Source organism: Felis catus, chromosome B3 (genome assembly GCF_018350175.1).
Source record: "Felis catus isolate Fca126 chromosome B3, F.catus_Fca126_mat1.0, whole genome shotgun sequence".
Classification (NCBI taxonomy): Eukaryota; Metazoa; Chordata; class Mammalia; order Carnivora; family Felidae; genus Felis; species Felis catus.
The window spans coordinates 118,305,533-118,325,276 of NC_058373.1; the positions used below are offsets into that span (position 1 = coordinate 118,305,533).

The 19,744-nt window shown below is 40.7% G+C and overlaps 1 protein-coding gene across 11 annotated transcripts in view; it reads right to left on the reverse strand.

Moving 5' to 3' along the window:
- Positions 1-504: 504 nt before the first annotated feature.
- The window catches only part of NUMB (NUMB endocytic adaptor protein), a 203,872-nt gene continuing 184,632 nt past the window's right edge, over positions 505-19,744 (reverse strand). For 7 of the 11 annotated variants that reach the window (XM_019833261.2, XM_003987807.5, XM_019833256.3 and 4 more), the window contains 5 exons: positions 10,234-10,438; positions 8,048-8,341; positions 6,107-6,256; positions 3,478-3,624; positions 505-2,575 (listed from right to left, as the gene is read on the reverse strand). In XM_019833261.2, the coding sequence (XP_019688820.1) occupies positions 1,860-2,575; positions 3,478-3,624; positions 6,107-6,256; positions 8,048-8,341; positions 10,234-10,438 (1,512 nt within the window). In that variant the 3' untranslated portion in view covers positions 505-1,859. The remainder of the gene's footprint in view (positions 2,576-3,477; positions 3,625-6,106; positions 6,257-8,047; positions 8,342-10,233; positions 10,439-19,744) is intronic. The other 4 variants (XM_019833257.3, XM_019833259.3, XM_019833263.3 and 1 more) reach the window with 2 other exon arrangements.

Genomic DNA, 19,744 nt, shown 5'->3' on the forward strand with positions numbered 1-19,744 from the left:
ATCTCCACTCCTAGGTGAAGTCCATGCTCTTGTTCCAGACCACACTTTGAGCAGTAAGGATCTGACATCAGAGATATGCTTAGGATGAACCAAAGCCTAAAGTATAAATACAAAAGTGAATTTTAAGAGTAGACTAGTCCTGCTGATGGGCACAATAGATAAAGGGGACTAAGAGATACAATCTTCCGGTTGTAAGTCACAGAGATGAAAGGTATAGCAGAGAGAATGTAGTCAACAATACTGTAATAACATGTGTGGTGACAGATGGTGACCACACTTATTGTGAGCACTGTGTAATGTATACAATTATCAGATCAATATGTTGTACACCTGAAGTTAACATTGTATGCAAATTATACTTCAATAAAAAAAAAAAAGTCCCAATAAAAGATTTTCTAGACATCAAACTGGAGTTCAGCAGAATGGAGCAAGAACAGACCAAAAAACTAAAACACATTTACTAATAAAGAAAAGGGGAAAGACCAGCCCTTCAGGGGCAAAAGCTTCTACCACGAACATTTATTTTTGTTAAAGCAGATTATAAATTCTCATCAGTACAAATATATATAACTTACATTTGATTGTAAGGCCAACGTTCAAAAGTAAAAATGAGATGGGATCTCACGTCGTTACCAGAGGTCAAGTGGCTACAACTGGCAACGGGATGCTCTCGCCACAAGTGGGGGGACCGGCTCACACACAGCTATTAAACCAGAATCTCCATCCCCACAAAGCTGGTGGGGACAAAATCTAAAGGACAAAACAAAACCCGAGACCCACATGACAAATCAACACAGTAACCTGTGCTCCCGTCCATGGATATGATTAAGTCATTGTCACCTTAGTGTTAAAACAAAAGTAGAGGATTAACATAAGGAAACTGCAGCAGTATATAAAAGAAAATACGTATTCTCTGTAGAAGGTATTCAGACTGATTCCATTAAAATTACATTAGGACTTCATCACAGGTTTAAAACCAGGACAATACTGCTCTTTCATTTTCGTTAAAACTACCACCTAGGGACTGTATTGGTCATACGCATGATTGTTGCTGCAAGGTGCTACTTACAACGAATGATACCAAGTAATAGGGATCCCATCTGCAACTCCCAACCTCTCCTCTCTCCACATCAATAGGCATCACTGATAAATCAATCTTATGTACAATTTCTTACAGCTAACCCTTTTACCTTTGGCAAGATTACTTACAACTCATACAACTTTTTAATATTGAGAACTATTTAAAATATTCTAAATGCATAAAAATAAAGATTTTGGCTTTTGATATATATTTATAATATTTATTCTTACTCAAAGTGGAAGCTCAACTTTACCCCTAAAATATAGCTCTGTTGGGCAGCTGCTGTGCCCTCCTGGGAATTCTGGCAGCACGGCCTGCCTCTCGTCCCCAGCCCAAGCACAGGCCACCATGTTCTTGATCTCTAAGACAGGCCAGTGAGAGGCGGCAGGTGAATGGCCTGAAAAATGAAGGGTGATTGTTTTGCTTCCCGTTGTGTTTTATATTCCAGTAAATGTGCTTTGAATACAGATTCCTGTTCAGATACTCTGCCTCTCTGCTGCCAGAGATTTTTAAGGGGCTGAGGGAGTAGGAGGGGGACAGAGGGCAACATTTCCTTGACTTCTTTAGCCCAACTGCAAGACAACTCTTCTCTAGGAATGTTTCTTCCATTTTTTTCAAAATCACCTCTCCTAGCACTCTGTGCCTGGACATGCTCCTTAAGACCTTTGGGATTAGTGAAAAGTATACTGACTGGGAACACAAAGTTCCCTTTGCTTCTTTGACCTCTGCCCCTGTCCTTGCCTAAGTATGGGCAAAATACATAAGCCATAGAGACTACTTAAAGTTCAATTTCAAATGTTTTCTGTAAGTCACTGGAGAAAGGGTTGGTGGGAGAGGGGTTAGTACGCTGCTTGGACTTGCTTTCTAATGCAGCCCACTGGGCTTCGAAGGGATCCACCGGGCAGGCCCCTGCAGGAACCTCTGTGTGCTTATCTCCCGAGGCTAACCTGCCATCGTCCACACCATTGAAAGCCGCAGAACCGTTGAGGTGCTGAGCAGGAGGCTTAAAGAAGGGACTGGCAGTAGCACTGCTTGTCTCATACTGAGGGAATGTCTGCTGCTTGACCAGGCTGGGAGACTGATGGGAGTGGGCAGCCTGAGGGTGGCCTGCAGTGCCAAACACGTTGGCTACCATCTGGGAGGGAGTGATGCCCACCACAGGCACATTAGGGGCTGGATAGGGCATCCCATTGGCCACAGGATAGGACTGGGCAGGGACAAAGGCTGGTGGCAGGGGTGGGACCACACCCACTGGTACGGGCTGAGAGGTGAGGAATGCATTCCCTTGGAAAGATGGCGCTGACTGGGTGATGGCAGTGGGTGGAGGAGGCTGGAGAACTGGCTGCAGAGAGGCAGCTGAGGCCTGGGGCTGCTGCGCCCGGACACTCTTGGACACCTCTTCTAACCAGCGGTCAGCCTCAGAGGGAGTGCGTCTGTGACCAGCCTGGAAGAGACCTGGAGATGCAGCACCAGAAGATTGACTCCACTCGGTCCCTGAAACCAATGAGATCAAGAGAGACAAAAGAATCAGAATCGTTAGGGGCTTCTTTCCTTACCTGATAACCTTGGTTACCTGAATGATCCTAACATGTGGAACAAATGCCCCTAATGGGACACTTTGTAGTTCTAGCAGGTGTGAGAAAAGTCTCTATTACCAGCTGAGGAGGTTTTGCTTTAGGACAAAGGAAACCTGTCAGACCATGCTGCTATCGCAGCCACACTGAGGAGCTGTCTAGATAGGGCTCAGACTCCATGGAACTAAGGCAGCTGGCTGGCATCTGAAACCCCTTCCTATTGCTGTGGCTCCTCCGTGCTACAGAAATTGGCCTGCACATGCTCTAAAGAGCCCAAGGTGATTCACCTTTTGCTCTAACAGAATAAAAAGAAAATAACCAGGGACATGGTGCTGTACTTTGTGGCCCCTGTCTTGCTTCGAGAGATATGTTATCTTTCAGGTGAACTGCCTTTATTACTATTAAAATTTGTTTTGATTTTATAGTTAACAAATGTTCATTACAGAAAAACTAGAAAGTAAAGCAAAGCAAAAAACAAAGCTTTTTCTGTAGGCCTGCCATTGTAAGAGGCAAGGTTCCCACCCTTGTTACGGGCATATCCATTTATCTCCAAATCCAGTGGTCAGCTCAGGGTTGGGCCCAGGAATCTGTATTTTGTGAAAGTTCTAAGGGGTAGTTGTGTTCTGTAGCCCTAGAAACTATCAGTCTAATCTCCTGAGTTCCTCTCCTTCACCATCCTTTCCTAATAGTTTATTTCCAGGAGGGAACACACTTTTCCTGAAAGGATTCCTCCCCGGTTCCCACTTGGGTAAATGGCTGATTTCTGAATCGGCGTCACTTATCTGATCCCAGAATCCTCACCACCACCCATGGCCACCTTACCCGAATGTGTGGCTGCAATTCCCTTGTTAGCAGCATCAGGGGCATGGGCCCAAGGGTTGGTTTCACGCACAGGCATTGCTACGGGTGCTAGAGCAGTATGGGCTGGCTTAGCAGCAAGCACATGGAAGGCTGAGTCAGTGCCATTAGCTACAATGGGAGCAGACAACATCGATGGAGTTAATTCATGCAGGGTGAATGGGTGACCCCTTGGAGCTCGGTCAGGCCGATGTGTGATAACGGTGGAACAGATAAGACAGAAAAGTTGGTGTTGGGATAACCATGCCATCTTGCAATGGATACACAAACCTTTGGGCAAAGAGGGAATTAGAGGTAATTAAAATAGCTATACTGATAAAAAAGTCAAATGACTGTTCTAGGAAAATATGTGAACAGGGAGAGAGGGAATGAAGCCTAGAGAAACAATTTCCAATTAAGTTGAACAGAGCTGCTCTGTCTTACAAGCAGCAAAAATCAATTCTAGGTATAGCTTAGCCGTTGGCATAAGATGTAGATAAAGCATTTCCTTCTCCTACCACTTTTCCAAAAGATCAAATTATGCCAACAATAACAATGGGTTAAATATAATGATCCTCTATGATGTGCCAGACACTATGTTAACAGTACTTAAGCATTCATCATCCTATTTAATTCTCTCAAAAATCCCATAAGGCTGGTATCATCATACTACAAATGAGAAAACAAATTTGGTATATATTTTCATTTGCTTAATACATTTTTATATTTTCATTTGCTTAATGTTTAATTCGCTACAGAATTAATTTCATCTCTTTGAAGTTTTTTTCCCTCAGTAATGTTCATAATATCTCAAAGCACTACTATTCTTTCCTGTCTCTCTTTATGAAAATCTCTTAATCCTTGCTCCTTTACTCCAGACATCTTTTCCATCAGTTTCTATTCCTTATCCCAGCTCTCTATCATAGTTAGTATGGAGCAAGCACCTTCCCCTGCCCTATACTTCAATCACTCCCTCTTCAAGATGGGCAACCATGCTTATGGCATCGGTATTACTTACCCCAGGGCTTGTCTTAAAAGACTAGCTCACTCATAGACTGGGAGCCGCTTGTGGGCAGGGAAAGGACTATGTTCTATTAGTTTTGTACATGCCATTGTAAATAGGCACTGTAAATTCAGAAATAGGTAGCGGAACGTTAACAGATAACGATATTCAGAAAGACCTGGGTTTAAATCCTGTCTGTGCAATTTGGGAAATTTATTCAACCTCTCTGAGTCTCATTTTCCTGATTCATATTGCTTACCTCAAAGGGTTGTTGTGGGGATTAAATGAGAAAATGCTGAGTCCTCATCATGATGTGGCAGGCACTGTGCTAATATCTGCTCAATAAATTGTGCCTATCGTTGGTATTATAAACATTTGTTAGATGAAATGAAAAGCCATTTGGTGCACATGATTATAATAGATTTTTTTGTTTTTGTTTTTAAAAGAGACTCTCTGAAGGAAAAGCATTGGTAGCTTCCTCAGAAAGGAATGGGGTACTGTCTCCCCGTTTTGAGCTCTTTCTCAAAAGAAATGAAGAAATGGCGATTGTAAGAGTTCAAATTCTAGGGACACCTGGGTGGCTCGGTCGGTTAAGCGTCCGACTTCAGCTCAGGTCATGATCTCACGGTCCGTGAGTTCGAGCCCCGCGTCGGGCTCTGTGCTGACAGCTCAGAGCCTGGAGCCTGTTTCAGATTCTGTGTCTCTCTCTCTCTCTCTCTGCCCCTCCCCTGTTCATGCTATCTCTCTCTGTCTCAAAAATAAATAAACGTTAAAAAAAAAAAGTTCAAATTCTAAAAGTCTATTATTTAAGTTATATATAGACTCTTTGCTGACTTCAGAGTCAACACCAAGTATTAACTCAGTATCCTGGAAACAACAACTTTTAGTTAGTCCTCAATGCCTTCACAAAGGTAAATTTTAGGACACTTGTTACAGAAGATGAAATGAACTAAGAAGCCAAAAGAAGTGCCTTTTTCTTTATGAGCCTCTTGTGGTAGGATGGAGACGAGGTGAATCCAAGTCTTCTTAACCTTGGCACTACTGATAACTTGGGCCAGAAAATTCCTTGCTGTGAGGGCTGCCATTGTGTGCACTGAAGGATGTTTAGTAGCATCCCTAGCCTCAGCCCAGATGACAGTAGCAGCCACTCCCTACCAGCCTGTGACACCCCAAAATGTCACCAATGAAAGCCAAATTTTCCCTGAGAGGGGCAAAACTGCCTCGGGTTGAGAGCCACTCTGCTAAAGAAAGCATACGCTGGAACCAACTCTGATGACTGCTGCTTCTGGAGAACTGGCTGGATACTCTGAATAGTTAAGTGGGAAGTAAAGCAGTGGGTTGGGACTACAGAAGCTCTTAACAGAATGGGATCAAAGACAGAAAGGTACATGCAGTGATGAATGCAGACATTCTAGGAAAAAGGAACGGGAACAAAGCACAAAGACATCGTGGAAAAGGGGAATTAACAAATCTGAGACATCATCCAACAGGGAAATTAACAGGTCCGACCAGCTCTTGGGAAGCTCAGAATGCCCACCGAGAGTGAGTGAGCTGTGTCATGAAAGTACAAGCTTCACAGAGAACAGCTGAGCAGGCTAAGAGGGCACCAACCTTGAAAGGCAGGAGACTGTGGTGCTAGCACTGTCACCGGTTTGGTCATTGGGGCAGATGAGAAGGGATCCTCCGTGGGTGTGCTGAAGGCATTGGTGATCTGTGAGCACAGGGAGCTGATACTCTCTGCCTCCCCTTCTACTTCTGGCACTGCAAGGCAAACAGAAAATGGTTCCAGACAGAAAAACTAATCCTGAAATATAACAGTATGACACAAGGTGGCATTTTATAACACATCCCTTATTTGCGAAAGGAAAAGTCTCAACTGTCAAGTGGGGCTATAAAAGCAGCTTCAAAAATTTAGTATAAAATGTCAACAATTTATGTACTAAGGACTATCTTCCTCCCTGCAAATGCCCAGTTCTTTATTTCCTTTCCTGTGTGAAACTACTGAGAAGTTGGTATTCTTTTTTTGTGTCAGTTAGCTACATTTTTCTGGAAGACATCTGCAACCTGTTTGCCTTCCAACTAATTCCCAAGGCTGTGATCTGCATAGAGTTCTGGAGCCACTTAGTAACTCTATCAGAAGATGGGTTAAAATCAGGGGCACCAGTGGCAGCTTAGTCCTTCTCTCTGTAATAAGCTACAGTAATATCATCACTCATTTTTTTTTCCTGAAGTAGCAAGTATGTGAACTGTGATAACATGAAAAAGTAAACTGAAATCCAGGACTCTATAGGCTTTGTTCTTTAAAAAAAATTTTTTTTAATGTTTATTTTTGAGAGAGAGACACACACACACAGAGTGTGAGGGGGGCGGCAGAGAAAGAGGGAGACACAGAATCTGAAACAGGCTCCAGGTTCTGAGCTGTCAGCACAGAGTGCGACGCAGGGCTTGAACCCACGAACCATGAGATCATGACCTGAGCTGAAGAGGGATGCTTAACAGACTGAGCACCCAGGTGCTCCTAGGCTTTGTTCTTAATATTGACTCTGGGATACTTCTGTCACAGGGGAAGCTGATAATGTGTGGTGAACCTTTGGTTTGCTCAACTATGAAAAGAATGGTTTTTGTTTCCCATCTGCTCCAGAAGAAGACTGAAGACAAGGTATTAGAAGCATCTGGAGTTTCCATTTTTATAGGTGTTGAGAGCTGGAAAGACCCTCAGTAATCATCCAGGCCAACTGTTGTTTAGGCCTCCTTTCATCCGTCAAAAGAACTTAACACTCTGGACTTTTATACCATCACTGGGAGTGTCTTATTGAAACAGTCTTCCTCATATTCTGTTATAGCACTGGCTTGTCATGTCTCAGAGTGAAGTAAAATAGAGCCCAATAAAAGCACTGACCAGATCTGACACTTTAGCTCTGGATCTTATGATGAGGATAGAGCTACCAGGGCTGGCTCAGCTGTACAGGGGCCACACAAAGGCCTGTGTGGCGGTTCTGAAAGGTAATGAATATATGTGAGCAAGCTCACTGTCTCTGATGAAAAACAGATTTTTGATTTAAACAGGAGACCCGTTTTGAGTTTCCTCCGTACGGAGTCAACCAGCCACAAGGACAATGAGCACTTATCCATTTCTCCTGGTACATCTGAGAGTAATGCTATTTGAATAGATGTGTTTCCAAAGCCTTTTAAATTAATTCTCTGTTGGGTCCCAAATGGCAGGATTAGAATGGAAACTCGAGACCCTTGATGTTTGGAAGCAGGTTGGCTGAGAGGTAGCACACTTCCATCAGGACAAATCACAAACCTTGTAGCTCAGTGTAGGAATTTCCATCATGGCTCTGATACCTATCTGTTGAAGAGAAATGAAGGATTCACGACCCTCTCCATGAACCTTACTTTTCTCTCAATGGGAAATGACACAAGATACATACAACCATCAACCAGGCTCAGAAGAGAGGGTGGCTAGTTTGATGGGTTTAGTGTTACCACTGGAAATAACGATAGTGCTTCAGTGCAAAGCACTTATGAGTCAGGTGGATGCTGCATTACCTGCATTTTTTATGGGGAAATCAGTCTTCCTCTGCATAGTGGAAGGCAACTCATTGATGCGCAGGGATAGTTGGCGTTTAAAGGGTGACATCTTCTGGCTAAGAGCAGGAAATCCTCGGAAAGAGCCTTGGCGAGCAAGTTGTTCAATGGGCGCATGCCGGCGTGGGATGGCATGAGGATTGTTCGTCTCCAGAGAGGCAGTGGCATCCAAAGTGGGAGAGGTGGGAGAGGATGGGGATGGGGCAGTGTTGCCAGGAGCCACTGATGAGCCAACGGCTGTCTTATCTGTTTCAGCTCAAGAAAGTCAAGAGAAAGAGGACCTTAGCAGTCTTCAAATAATTCCGGCTTATACAGTCAAGGAACTCAAAACCTTCTTATGTCCTTTTACCCATCTGCTTCCCAAAGTCTCTTAAAGGGCAGGTTACAAGCAGGGCTCAGATCTCCTACGTTTCAGACAAATAAAAGGTTTAATATCCTACTACGTGTCACATGATATATCTACTAAGACACAAATATCAGATCTTTGATTCTCATGCAATGATTCATAACTTAAGATTTTCTTTAAGACACTGACCAAGATTAAAAAAAAAAAAACCCAGCACCTATGAACTCCTAATGTGAGATCGTTTATAGAATGATGATTCATAGTTTTCAATGTTTGCTTGTTTTTTGGGAGAGAGGACTTTGGAAGTGGCAGAGTCAGAAAGGTCTAAACAAGTGTAAGTTTGATTAGATATTAAAGAATGTCAAAAGGCAGTCTTTAAATCACAAACAATGTGCATTTGTGTCTCATTTGAATAAAAGCATACAGAAGCAAAATTTTAAAGTTTTTTTTTTTTTTTTAATCTATACCCGACATGGGGCTCCAACTCACCACCGTGAGAGTTGCACGCTTCACCAACGGAGCCAGCCAGGCACCCCCATAAGTAAAAGTTTAAACTGGATTATACCTAAATACAAAACTATTTCCATGTAAGTACCAGCTGAGTCCCATTCTGAATGTGGTAAATCTCTACCTGCCTCCCCTCATAATGCTCTAGATGTTAGACTCAACCACTTTGGCAGCTGCTGTGTGTAGCCAAGAGTATTATTTGATGGTATTAAAGAATATGCTTCCAGTCTGAAAAATCACTGTAGCACACTAAATAATAGCTATGCATATTAAATTTTCTGATAAAAATAGCATGGTATTTTATTCTTTGGTATTCTGGCACAAATGTTTATAAGAAATAAAAAAAAATTCACAATCAAGAATTTAATTTCAAATAAAATGTGTACCCTTTTTTTACCTTAAGAATTAGAGTTGTTTGGGTCAGTATTCAATGAATGGCATTCTTTAGTGGCTGGTTTAGAACTAAAAGCATACAGTAAAAAATGAGCAAGATTTTTATCAAATCTTGTATATTTATACTGAACTTTTTAATTCCAAAATATTCCTTGTGGGTTTCAACTCTAGCTGCACACAAGAATGCAAAGCATTTCCCCCCAAGCCCTATCATTTAGTTTTACAATACACTCAAACCCAACTTTACACAAGAGACTTCTGAGTGACCTGAATTGTCCGCACAGGTATTTCTGCTATGCTGCCATGTGTATCTGCAAAAAAATCACACTTTGCAAAATCACACACTAAAATTTGGCTATGGGAAAAAGAGGGGTTAGCTTCTATGGACTTTTTTCACTAAAGCACTAAAACACAGTAATAATCTAATAAGAACAACATCACTGTGAAATTTCTACCCACATTTGTACCTAGCATCACCATCAGTGGGTCCTTTGTAGCCTAAACCTGCAACTTGTACTTCTTCCTTCAAGAATGTAGGTCCTTGGTAGCAAGTACCTCTCACAGAGATCAGATACATCAAAATCAGAAGTCTGTTCCAGGATGTAGATTTCCCCAATTTTGTTTTTAAACACGGGGGGTAATGTCTTTGCAGCTTCTTCAGCTGCACTCTCAGCCTCCTCAGACAGCTTCTGGTAATGGAAAGAGTAAATACTTTGGAAGCCACTAAACCACTTACTGTAAAGGAAAGGCCTTTGTTTAGGTTTTCAGCTTTGTTCTTAAAGTCGTCATATACTGCTAAGAGTTCTCTTTGTGAGAAAGCTTGCCCCTGAGAGCTTCCAAATATTAACCTGCTGGGAAAAATGGCTTAAATAAACATAAATTGTAATAGAACAGATTGTACCTTTCTTGGCATCTTGGATTTGTTTCATAATCTCCTCTCTTTCTGCTTGCTCTGTGGCTGTTGTGACACGGAATGATCCTTCTCTTGTGAAAGTGGTCCGACTGGCATCAAAAGTAGCAGTCACTCCACATTCCTTCTCCCGCTTCTGTTTCCGTTCCAAACAGGCTGCAAATGCACAGCCTACTGCATGACTCAATCTCTCACCCTGTACATAACAGAAGGTTTAAAAAAACTTTTTTAGAGTTACAGTACAATTACAAATAAGCTTGGACCACAAACAAGTCTGTTTTCTTAAATTAAATTTTATTTTTTTAATTTACATCCAAGTTAGTTAGCATATAGTGCAGCAGTGATTTAGGAGTAGATTCCTTAATACCCCTTACCCATTTAGCCCATCCCCCCTCCCACAACCCCTCCAGTAACCCTCTGTTTGTTTTCCATATTTAAGAGTCTCTTATGTTTTGTCCCCCTCCCTGTTTTTATATAATTTTTGCTTCCTTTCCCTTGTGTTCATTTGTTCTGTGTCTTAAAGTCCTCATATGAGTGAAGTCATACGATATTTGTCTTTCTCTAATTTTGTTTAGCATAATACCCTCTAGTTCCATCCACGTAGTTGCAAATGGCAAGATTTCATTCTTTTTGATTGCCAAATAATACTCCATTGTATATATATATACACCATATCTTCTTTATCCATTCATCCATTGATGGACATTTGGGTTCTTTCCATACTTTGGCTATTGCTGATAGTGCTGCTATAAACATTGGGGTGCATGTGCCCCTTTGAAACAGCATACCTGTATCCCTTAGATAAATACCTAGTAGTGCAATTTCTGGGTCGTAGTTGCACCCAGTTCTATTTTTAATTTTTTTGAGGAACCTCCATACTGTTTTCCAGAGTGGCTGCACCCGTTTGCATTCCCACCAGCAGTGCAAAAGAGATCCTCTTTCTCCGCATCCTCGCCAACATCTGTTGTTGCCTGAATTGTTAATGTTAGTCACTCTGACAGGCGTGAGGTGGTATTTCACTGTGGTTTTGATTTGTATTTCCCTCATGATGAGTGATGTTGAGCATTTTTTCATGTGTCGGATAGCCATCTGGATGTCTTCTTTGGAGAAGTGTCTATTTGTGTCTTTTGCTCATTTCTTCACTGGATTATTTTTCTGTGTTGAGTTTGGTAAGTTCTTCATAGATTTTGGATACTAACCCTTTATCTGATATGTCTTTTGCAAATATCTTCTCCCATTCCATCGGTTGCCTTTCAGTTTTGCTGTTTCCTGGATGTGCAGAAGCTTTTTATTTTGATGAGGTCCCAATAGTTCATTTTTGCCTTTGTTTCCCTTGCCTCTGGAGACGTGTTGAGTAAGAAGTTGCTGCAGCCAAGATCAAAGAGGTTTTTGCCTGCTTTCTCCTTGAGGATTTTGATGGCTTCCTGTCTTACATTCAGGTCTGTCATCCATTTTGAGTTTATTTTTATGTATGGTGTCAGAAAGTGGTCCAGGTTCATTCTTCTGCATGTCGCTTTCCAGTTTTCCCAGCACCACTTGCTGAAAAGACAGTCTTTATTCCACTAGATATTCTTTCCTGCTTTGTCAAAGATTAGTTGGCCATACGTTTGTGGGTCCATTTCTGGGTTCTCTATTCTGTTCCATTGATCTGAGTGTCTGTTCTTGTGCCAGTACCACACTGTCTTGATGATTACAGCTTTATAATACAGCTTGGAGTCCAGGATTGTGATGTCTCCTGCTTTGGTTTTCTTTTTCAAGATTGCTTTGGCTATTCGGGGTCTTTTCTGGTTCCATACAAATTTTAGGATTGTTTGTTCTAGCTCTGTGAAGAATTCTGGTGTTATTTTGTTAGGGATTGCATTGAATATGTAGATTGCTTTGGGTAGTATTGACATTTTAATATTTGTTCCTCCTATCAAGGAGCATGAAATATGTTTCCATTTTTTTGTGTTTTCTTCAATTTCTTTCATAAGCTTTCTATAGTTTTCAGTGTATAGATTTTTCACCTTTTTGGTTAGATTTATTCCTAGGTTTTTTATGGTTTTTGGTGTAATTGTAAATGGGATCAGTTCCTTGATTTCTCTTTCTGTTGCTTCATTGTTGTATAGGAATGCAACTGATTTCTGTGCATTGATTTTATATCCTGCAACTTTGCTGAATTCATGAATCAGTTCTAGCAGTTTTTTTGTGGAATCTTTAGGGTTTTCCATGTAGAGTATCATGTTATCTGCGAAGAGTGAAAGTTTGACCTCCTCCTGGCCAATTTGGATGTCTTTTATTTCTTTGTGTTGTCTGATTGCTGAGGCTAAGACTTCCAATACTATGTTGAATAACAGTGGCGAGAGTGGACATCCCTGTCATGTTCCTGACCTTAGGGGAAAAGCTCTCAGTTTTACTTCATTGAGGATGATGTTAGCGTTGGGTCTTTCTTCTTTTTTCAACGTTTATTTATTTTTGGGACAGAGAGAGACGGAGCATGAACGGGGGAGGGGCAGAGAGAGAGGGAGACACAGAATCGGAAACAGGCTCCAGGCTCTGAGCCATCAGCCCAGAGCCCGACATGGGGCTCGAACTCATGGACCGCGAGATCGTGACCTGGCTGAAGTCGGACGCTTAACCGACTGCGCCACCCAGGCGCCCCAAGCGTTGGGTCTTTCATATATGGCTTTTATGATCTTGAGGTACACTCCTTCTATCCCTACTTTCTTGAGGGTTTTTATCAAGAAAGGATGCTGTATATTGTCAAATGCTTTCTCTGCATCTATTGAGAGGATCACACGGATCTTTTCCTTTCTTTTATTGATGTGACGAATCACAGATTGTTTTGTGGATATTGAACCAGCCCTACATCCCAGGTATAAATCTCACTTGGTTGTGGTGGATAATTTTTTTAATGTATTGTTGAAACTGGTTGGCTAATATCTTGAGGATTTTGCATCCATGTTCGTCAGGGAAATTGGTCTATAGTTCTTCATTTTATTGGGGTCTTTGGTCTTGGCTTCATAGAAAGAGTTTGGAAGTTTTCCTTCCATTTCTATTTTTTGGAACAGCTTCAAGAGAATAGGTGTTAACTCTTTCTTAAATGTTTGGTAGAATCCCCCTGGAAAGCCATCTGGCCCTGGACTCTTGTTTTTTGGGAGATTTTTGATTACTAATTTGATTTCTTTACTGGTTATGGGCCTGTTCAAATTTTCTATTTCTTCCTGTTTTGGTTTTGGTAGTATACATGTTTCTAGGAATTTGTCCATTTCTTCCAGATTGCAAATTTTATTGGCATATAATTGTTCATAATATTCTATTATTGTTTTTATTTCTGCTGTATTGGTTGTGATCTCTCCTCTTCCATTCTTGATTTTATTTATTTGGGCCCTTTCCTTTTTGATCAAACTGGCTAGTGATTTATCAATTTTATTAATTCTTTCAAAGAACCAGCTTCTGGTTTCATTGATCTGTTCTACTGTTTTTTTTTGGTTTCGATAGCATTAATTTCTGCTCTAATCTTTATTACTTCCTGTCTTCTGCTGGTTTTGGATTTTATTTGCTGTTCTTTTTCCAGCTCTTTAAGGTATAAGGTCAGGTTGTGTATCTGAGACCTTTCTTCCTTCTTTAGGAAGGCCTGGATTGCTATATACTTTCCTTTTATGACCACCTTTGCTGCATCCCAGAGATTTGGGGCTGTGGTGTTATCATTTTCATTGGCTTCCATGTACTTTTTTTTTTTTTTTAATTTTTTCAATGTTTTTATTTTTTGAGAGGCAGAGAGAAACAGAGTATGAGCAGGGGAGGGGTAGAGAGAGAGGGAGACACAGATTCCAAAGCAGGCTTCAGGCTCTGAGCTGTCAGCACAGAGCCCGATGCAGGGCTCGAACCCATGAGCATGAGATCATGACCTGAGTCAAAGTCGGACACTCAACCGACTGAGCCACCCAGGTGCCTCCCATGTACTCTTTAACTTCCCATGTACTTTCTTTAACTTCTTGGTTAGTCCATTCATTCCTTTAGTTCTTTAGTCTCCAAGTATTTGTTTCCTTTCTAAATTTTTTCTTGTGGTTGATTTTGAGTTTCATAGCGTTGTGGTCTGAAAATATGCATGGTATGATCTCGATCTTTCTGTACTTGTTGAGGGCTGATTTGTGTCCCAGTATGTGGTCGATTCTGGAGAACACTCCATGTGCACTGGAGAAGAATATATATTCCGCTGCTTTAGGATGAAATGTTCTGAATATATCTGTTAAGTTCATCTGGTCTAGTGTGTCATTCAAAGCCATTGTTTCCTTGTTGATTTTCTGATTAGATAATCTGTCCATTGCTGTAAGTGGGATGTTGAAGTCCCCTACTATAAAGGTATTATTTTCAATGAGTTTGTTTGTGATTGATTTATATATCTTGGTGCTCCCACATTTGGAGCATAAATGTTTACAACTGTTTGGTTTTCTTGGTAGACAGACTCCTGAATTATGATATAATGCCCTTCTTCATCTCTTGTTACAGTCTTTATTTTAAAGTCTAGATTGTCTGATATAAATATGGCTACTCCAGCTTTCTTTTGTTGACCATTAGCATGATAGATGGTTCTCCATCTCCTTATTTTCAATCTGAAGGTGTCCTTAGGTCTAAAGTGGGTCTCTTGTAAACAGCATATAGATGGATCTTGTTTTCTTATTCATTCTGTTACCCTTTGTCTTTTGATTGGAGCATTTAGTCCATTGATGTTTAGAGTAAGTACTGAAAGATATGAATTTATTGCCATTATGTTGCTTGTGGAGTTTGAGTTTCTGGTGGTGTTCTCTGGTCCTTTCTAGTCTTTGTTGCTTTGGGTATGTATGTATGTATGTATGTATGTATGTATGTATGTATGCATTTATTTATTTATTTCATCTTTGCTCTCCTCAGAGAGTTCCCCCTTAAAATTCTTGCAGGACTGGTTTAGTGGTCACAAACTCCTTTAATTTTTGTTTGTCTGGGAAACTTTTAATCTCTCCTATTTTGAATAACAGCCTTGCTGGATAAAGAATTCTTGGCTGCATATTTTTCTGATTCAGCACATTGAATATATTGTGCCAATCCTTTCTGGCCTGCCAAGTTTCTGTGGATAGGTCTGCTGCAAACCTGTTCTGTCTTCCTTTGTAGGTTAAAGACTTTTTTCCCCCTGCTGCTTTCATGATTCTTTCCTGGCCCGAGTATTTTGTGAATTTGACTATGATATGCTTTGTTGACAGTCGTTTTTTGTTGAATCTAATGGGAGTCCTCTGTGCTTCCTAGATTTTTATGTCTGTGTCTTTCCCACGTTAGGAAAGTTTTCTGCTATGATTTGCTCACATAACCCTTTTACCCTTTTTCTCTCTTTTCATCTTCTGGGACCCCTATGATTCTGATGTTGTTCCTTTTTAATGAGTCACTGATTTCTCTAATTCTTAAGTCATGCTCTTTTGCCTTAGTCTCCCTCTTTTTTTCTGTTTCATTATTCTCCAGAAGTTTGTCCTCTATATCGCTGATTCCCTGCTCTACCTCATCCATCCTTGCTGCCATGGCATCCATTCGAGATTGCAGCTCAGTTATATCATTTTTTATTTCATCCTGACTAGCTTTTATTTCTTTTACCTCCACAGAAAGGGATTCTAATCTATTTTCGACTCCACCTAATCTCCTTATTACCATGATTCTAAATTCTGGTTCAGACATCTTGCTTGTATCTGTGTTGGTTAAGTCCCTGGCTGTCGTTTCTTCCTGCTCTTTCTTTTGGGGTGAATTCCTGCTGAGTTCTGTGGTTCAGGTTGTGCAGATTGTTGTGTTAATCCTCAATCAGTTTTCTAGGTCTGCAGGATGGTTTAGTGTTGATCTGGCTGTATTTCATGGACACAAGACGCAAAAAATACTTTCATGCTGTTCTGCCATCTTCAAATAAGTCTGTTTTTACACAAGGCAAAATGTTGGCAAGTCCAGCTTAAAATTATATTTTATTTTTGAAGTTTATTTATTTATTTTGAGAGAGAGGGAGAGAGATCACACAAGCAGGTGAGGGGCAGAGAGAAGGAGAGACAGAATCCCAAGCAGGCTCCGTGTTGTCAGCACAGAGCCCAATGTGGGGCTTGAACTCATGAACCGTGAGATCATGATGTGAGCCGAGATCAAGAGTCGGATGATTAACTGAATGAGCCACCTAGACGCCTCTAAAATTATATTTTAATATATTAATACGGCAAATTAAATGAATAAATTACCTTAGGTAATGCTAATGATACTTTACTGTAGTGGGCACTGGGTAAAGTGACTATGAGTAACCTGTACTTTTGTGACCAGCCACTGAGACCTTACCAGTCAGGTTCTCTCTGTTACTCATATTAGCTTTAGAGACACTGCTCAAGGTTTGAGGCCCTAAGTCTTGACACAAATCTTACATTTGCCAATTAAGGGAACAGTGGTAATATGTACCAGCATTTCTAAGAAACTACTGGAAAGGCAGGCAAGTTTCAGGACCTTGAATAGACTGTCAACATATCTAGGACAAAATGTGCAAACCAAGAACAAAAGGTACAAACCTAAGACTTTGGATAACTAATACAACTCCAGCAATGACAAGGGAATTATGAAAAGGAAAGCTTAGCTTTCTCAGTCTCCTCTATCCAAATGCCACACTCCCCTCCCCAACACCCTACCCCATTCTAGACCCTCATTGCTTTGATGCTGTCCCCCTTTCCTATCTTCTAGCTCTCTCACAACTCTCCCTCTCAACCACACACAGGCAAAAATTAAAGTAGGTTTTCACCCACACTGTACACTTAAAAAGGAATTAGATAAAACTGATTTGTCTGTGTGAGAAGAGAGCTTATATAAACTTAACATTATTTTAAAGAAATGCTGGATTACCTAAATTTAATAAACTCAATGGATTATTTTCAACAGGGTTATCTGTATTTTAAAGCATATCCCTAATTGTGAAATAACAAAGTTAGAGATGATATAGTAACTTTTGGCATCACTAATAGTAAGAAGAGATATTTGAGAACAGAGAGCCCTTTGTGGAGTTTTCAAAATCACACCATGTAGGTAGCTGTAGCTGCTCCTACATATGGTTCAAGTAATTTCCCTGAATTTTATATGCCAATATCAGATATCATAAGGAGGAGTAATATCGGAAATGCCTTTTTTCCCTAAAATATCACACAAATGTAAACTGTAATATTTCACCTAATTGCTTATTGCTTATTAAAAGAATGAGTTACTTTTTATGAGTCCACATGAGTTTCCATCTACCTTCTTAGGAGGATGATACAAGGGTAGGGCACTGAAGCATGAAATAGGAAAGAGAACGGGAGTTTTAGAACCTGTCTGCTTTTGAACACAGCTCTATTACAAGGACAGAGCTATTGTCCAAAGAAGTTTATTATTGCTCCTAGGCCTAGGGCAGAAGTTCTTGAAGACAGACCCTCCCCAAGCCCCATCTGAGACCCACTGAATGAAAAAATCTTGAAGGTGGGGCCTAGCAAACTGTTTTTATCAAGCCCTCCAGGTGATTCTGATACAGAAGAACCATTGGCCAAGGAGATTCAAACAGCCTGAAATGAAATACCAGGATTTGACAATAAAACAGTTTTTAAATTAATATAAGGAAACTCTTGAACTCTTGATTTTGTGAGTATAGTGATAGCAAAATGCATTGCTTTATGGCTTAAGATCTGAGAGACAAAGGAAGAAAGTGTAGTTTATTTACTTCAACTCATTAACACAGTGTGTCAAACCAAGGAGGTACAGCTTTGACAATATTAGCCACGGTTTTCAGAGCAGTTATCATGTGTCAGACTCTATACTAAGAGTGCTTACATCAATTACCTACTTTAATCTTCACAATTGTTATCTTCATTTTATAGAAGTGGAAACTAAGACTTAAAGAATGTCAAGTAACTTTCCCTAAATCCCATAGTTAGTAAGTACCAGAACAAGGCCTGAAACCCAGATCTGAGTCAGAGCCTGGACTCTTACAGTTTATAGCGCTGTCTCCAACAGCTTTGAAAAAACATTTTGGTGAATTTTAGAGTACAGCCACCACTTTCCTTTTAGATTAAACACTGGCAAGATTTTATTGAGTTGTAGCCTTCAGGAATGACTATACTGCCTTATTCTGTCTGGCCTTACAAAAAACTCAGTAAAATGGGATGGGTAGGTGGCTCAGTCGGTTAAGCGTCTGACTTTGGCTCAGGTCATGATCTTGTGGTTTATGGGTTCTGCCTTGCGTCGGGCTCTGTGTGGACAGCTCAGAGCCCAGAGCCTGCTTGGGATTCTGTGTCTCCCTCTCTCTCTGCCCTCCCCTGCTTGTACTCGGTCTCTCTCTCTCTCTCTCTCTCTCTCTCTCAAAAATAAATAAACATTAAAAAAATTTTTTTTAACTCAGTAATTACAAGGGTGTCTAGGTGGCTCAGTCAGTTGAGCATCTGACTCTTGATATTGGCTCAGGTCATGATTCCAGGGTCATGGGATTGAGCCCTGCATCAGGCTCAGTGCTGAGTGTGGAGCCTGCTTAAGATTCTCTCTCTCCCTCTGCTCCTCTGCGCCACTCATGTTCTTTCTCTCTCAAGTAAAAAAAGATATAAAACTCAGTAATTACAATTACACATTCAATGCTCTACTGTAGTTAAGATCATCATCATCTAAGAGACTTGTCTTTCAAGTCAGAATTTTGGGTAATTTACATGAAGGATAATAGGTTAATTATTCTCTATTTTTAAACAAAACCAAAAATTTCTACTATGCAACAATTTCTGGCATGCCAGAAATTCAATGTACCATAATTTAGTTTTTTTTTTCTTTAAAGTAATCTCTACCCCCCAACGTGGGGTCTGAATTCATGACCCCGAGATCAAGAATCACATGCTCCACTGACTGAGCCAGCCAGGTGCCCCAGTATTTTTATTTCTTAATTAACTGAAAATATACTCCAACTCAGCTCTTTCATTTATAGAATTTCTTTGCAAATAAATTTATAAGCACCTTTCAATGTCAGTATCTATACCCAGATGTATTAGCAAATAAATACATGTAAGAATCTTGAACACAGTTCTAATAATGAAAAGTTTCAAGTAAAGTTTAGCAGCAACCATCACCAGAGCACTTTTACTTTCCTTTAATGACCTTGGATCTCAGCTAATTATGGAGCTCTGTGGGCTCAGGGTCACACCAAGAGTGTGAACTACTTGAATAAAAGGAGTAAAAGCAGGCTAGTTTGACACTTCCAAGTGCTGTAACAGCAGGTACATGTTAGAAATGTAGTGGAGGGGCACCGGGGTGGCTCAGTTGGTTAAGTGTCTGACTTCAGCTCAGGTCATGATCTCACTGCTCATGGGTTTGAGCCCTGCATCTTGGGATCTCTGTCTCCCTCTCTCTCCGCCCCTCCCCGTACTCATGCTTGTGCACACGCTCGCTCTCTCGCTCTCAAAATAAATAAATAAAACATTTGAAAAAAAAATTGCTTGGCCAACTGAGGCTAGTCATGATGAAATCCACACTG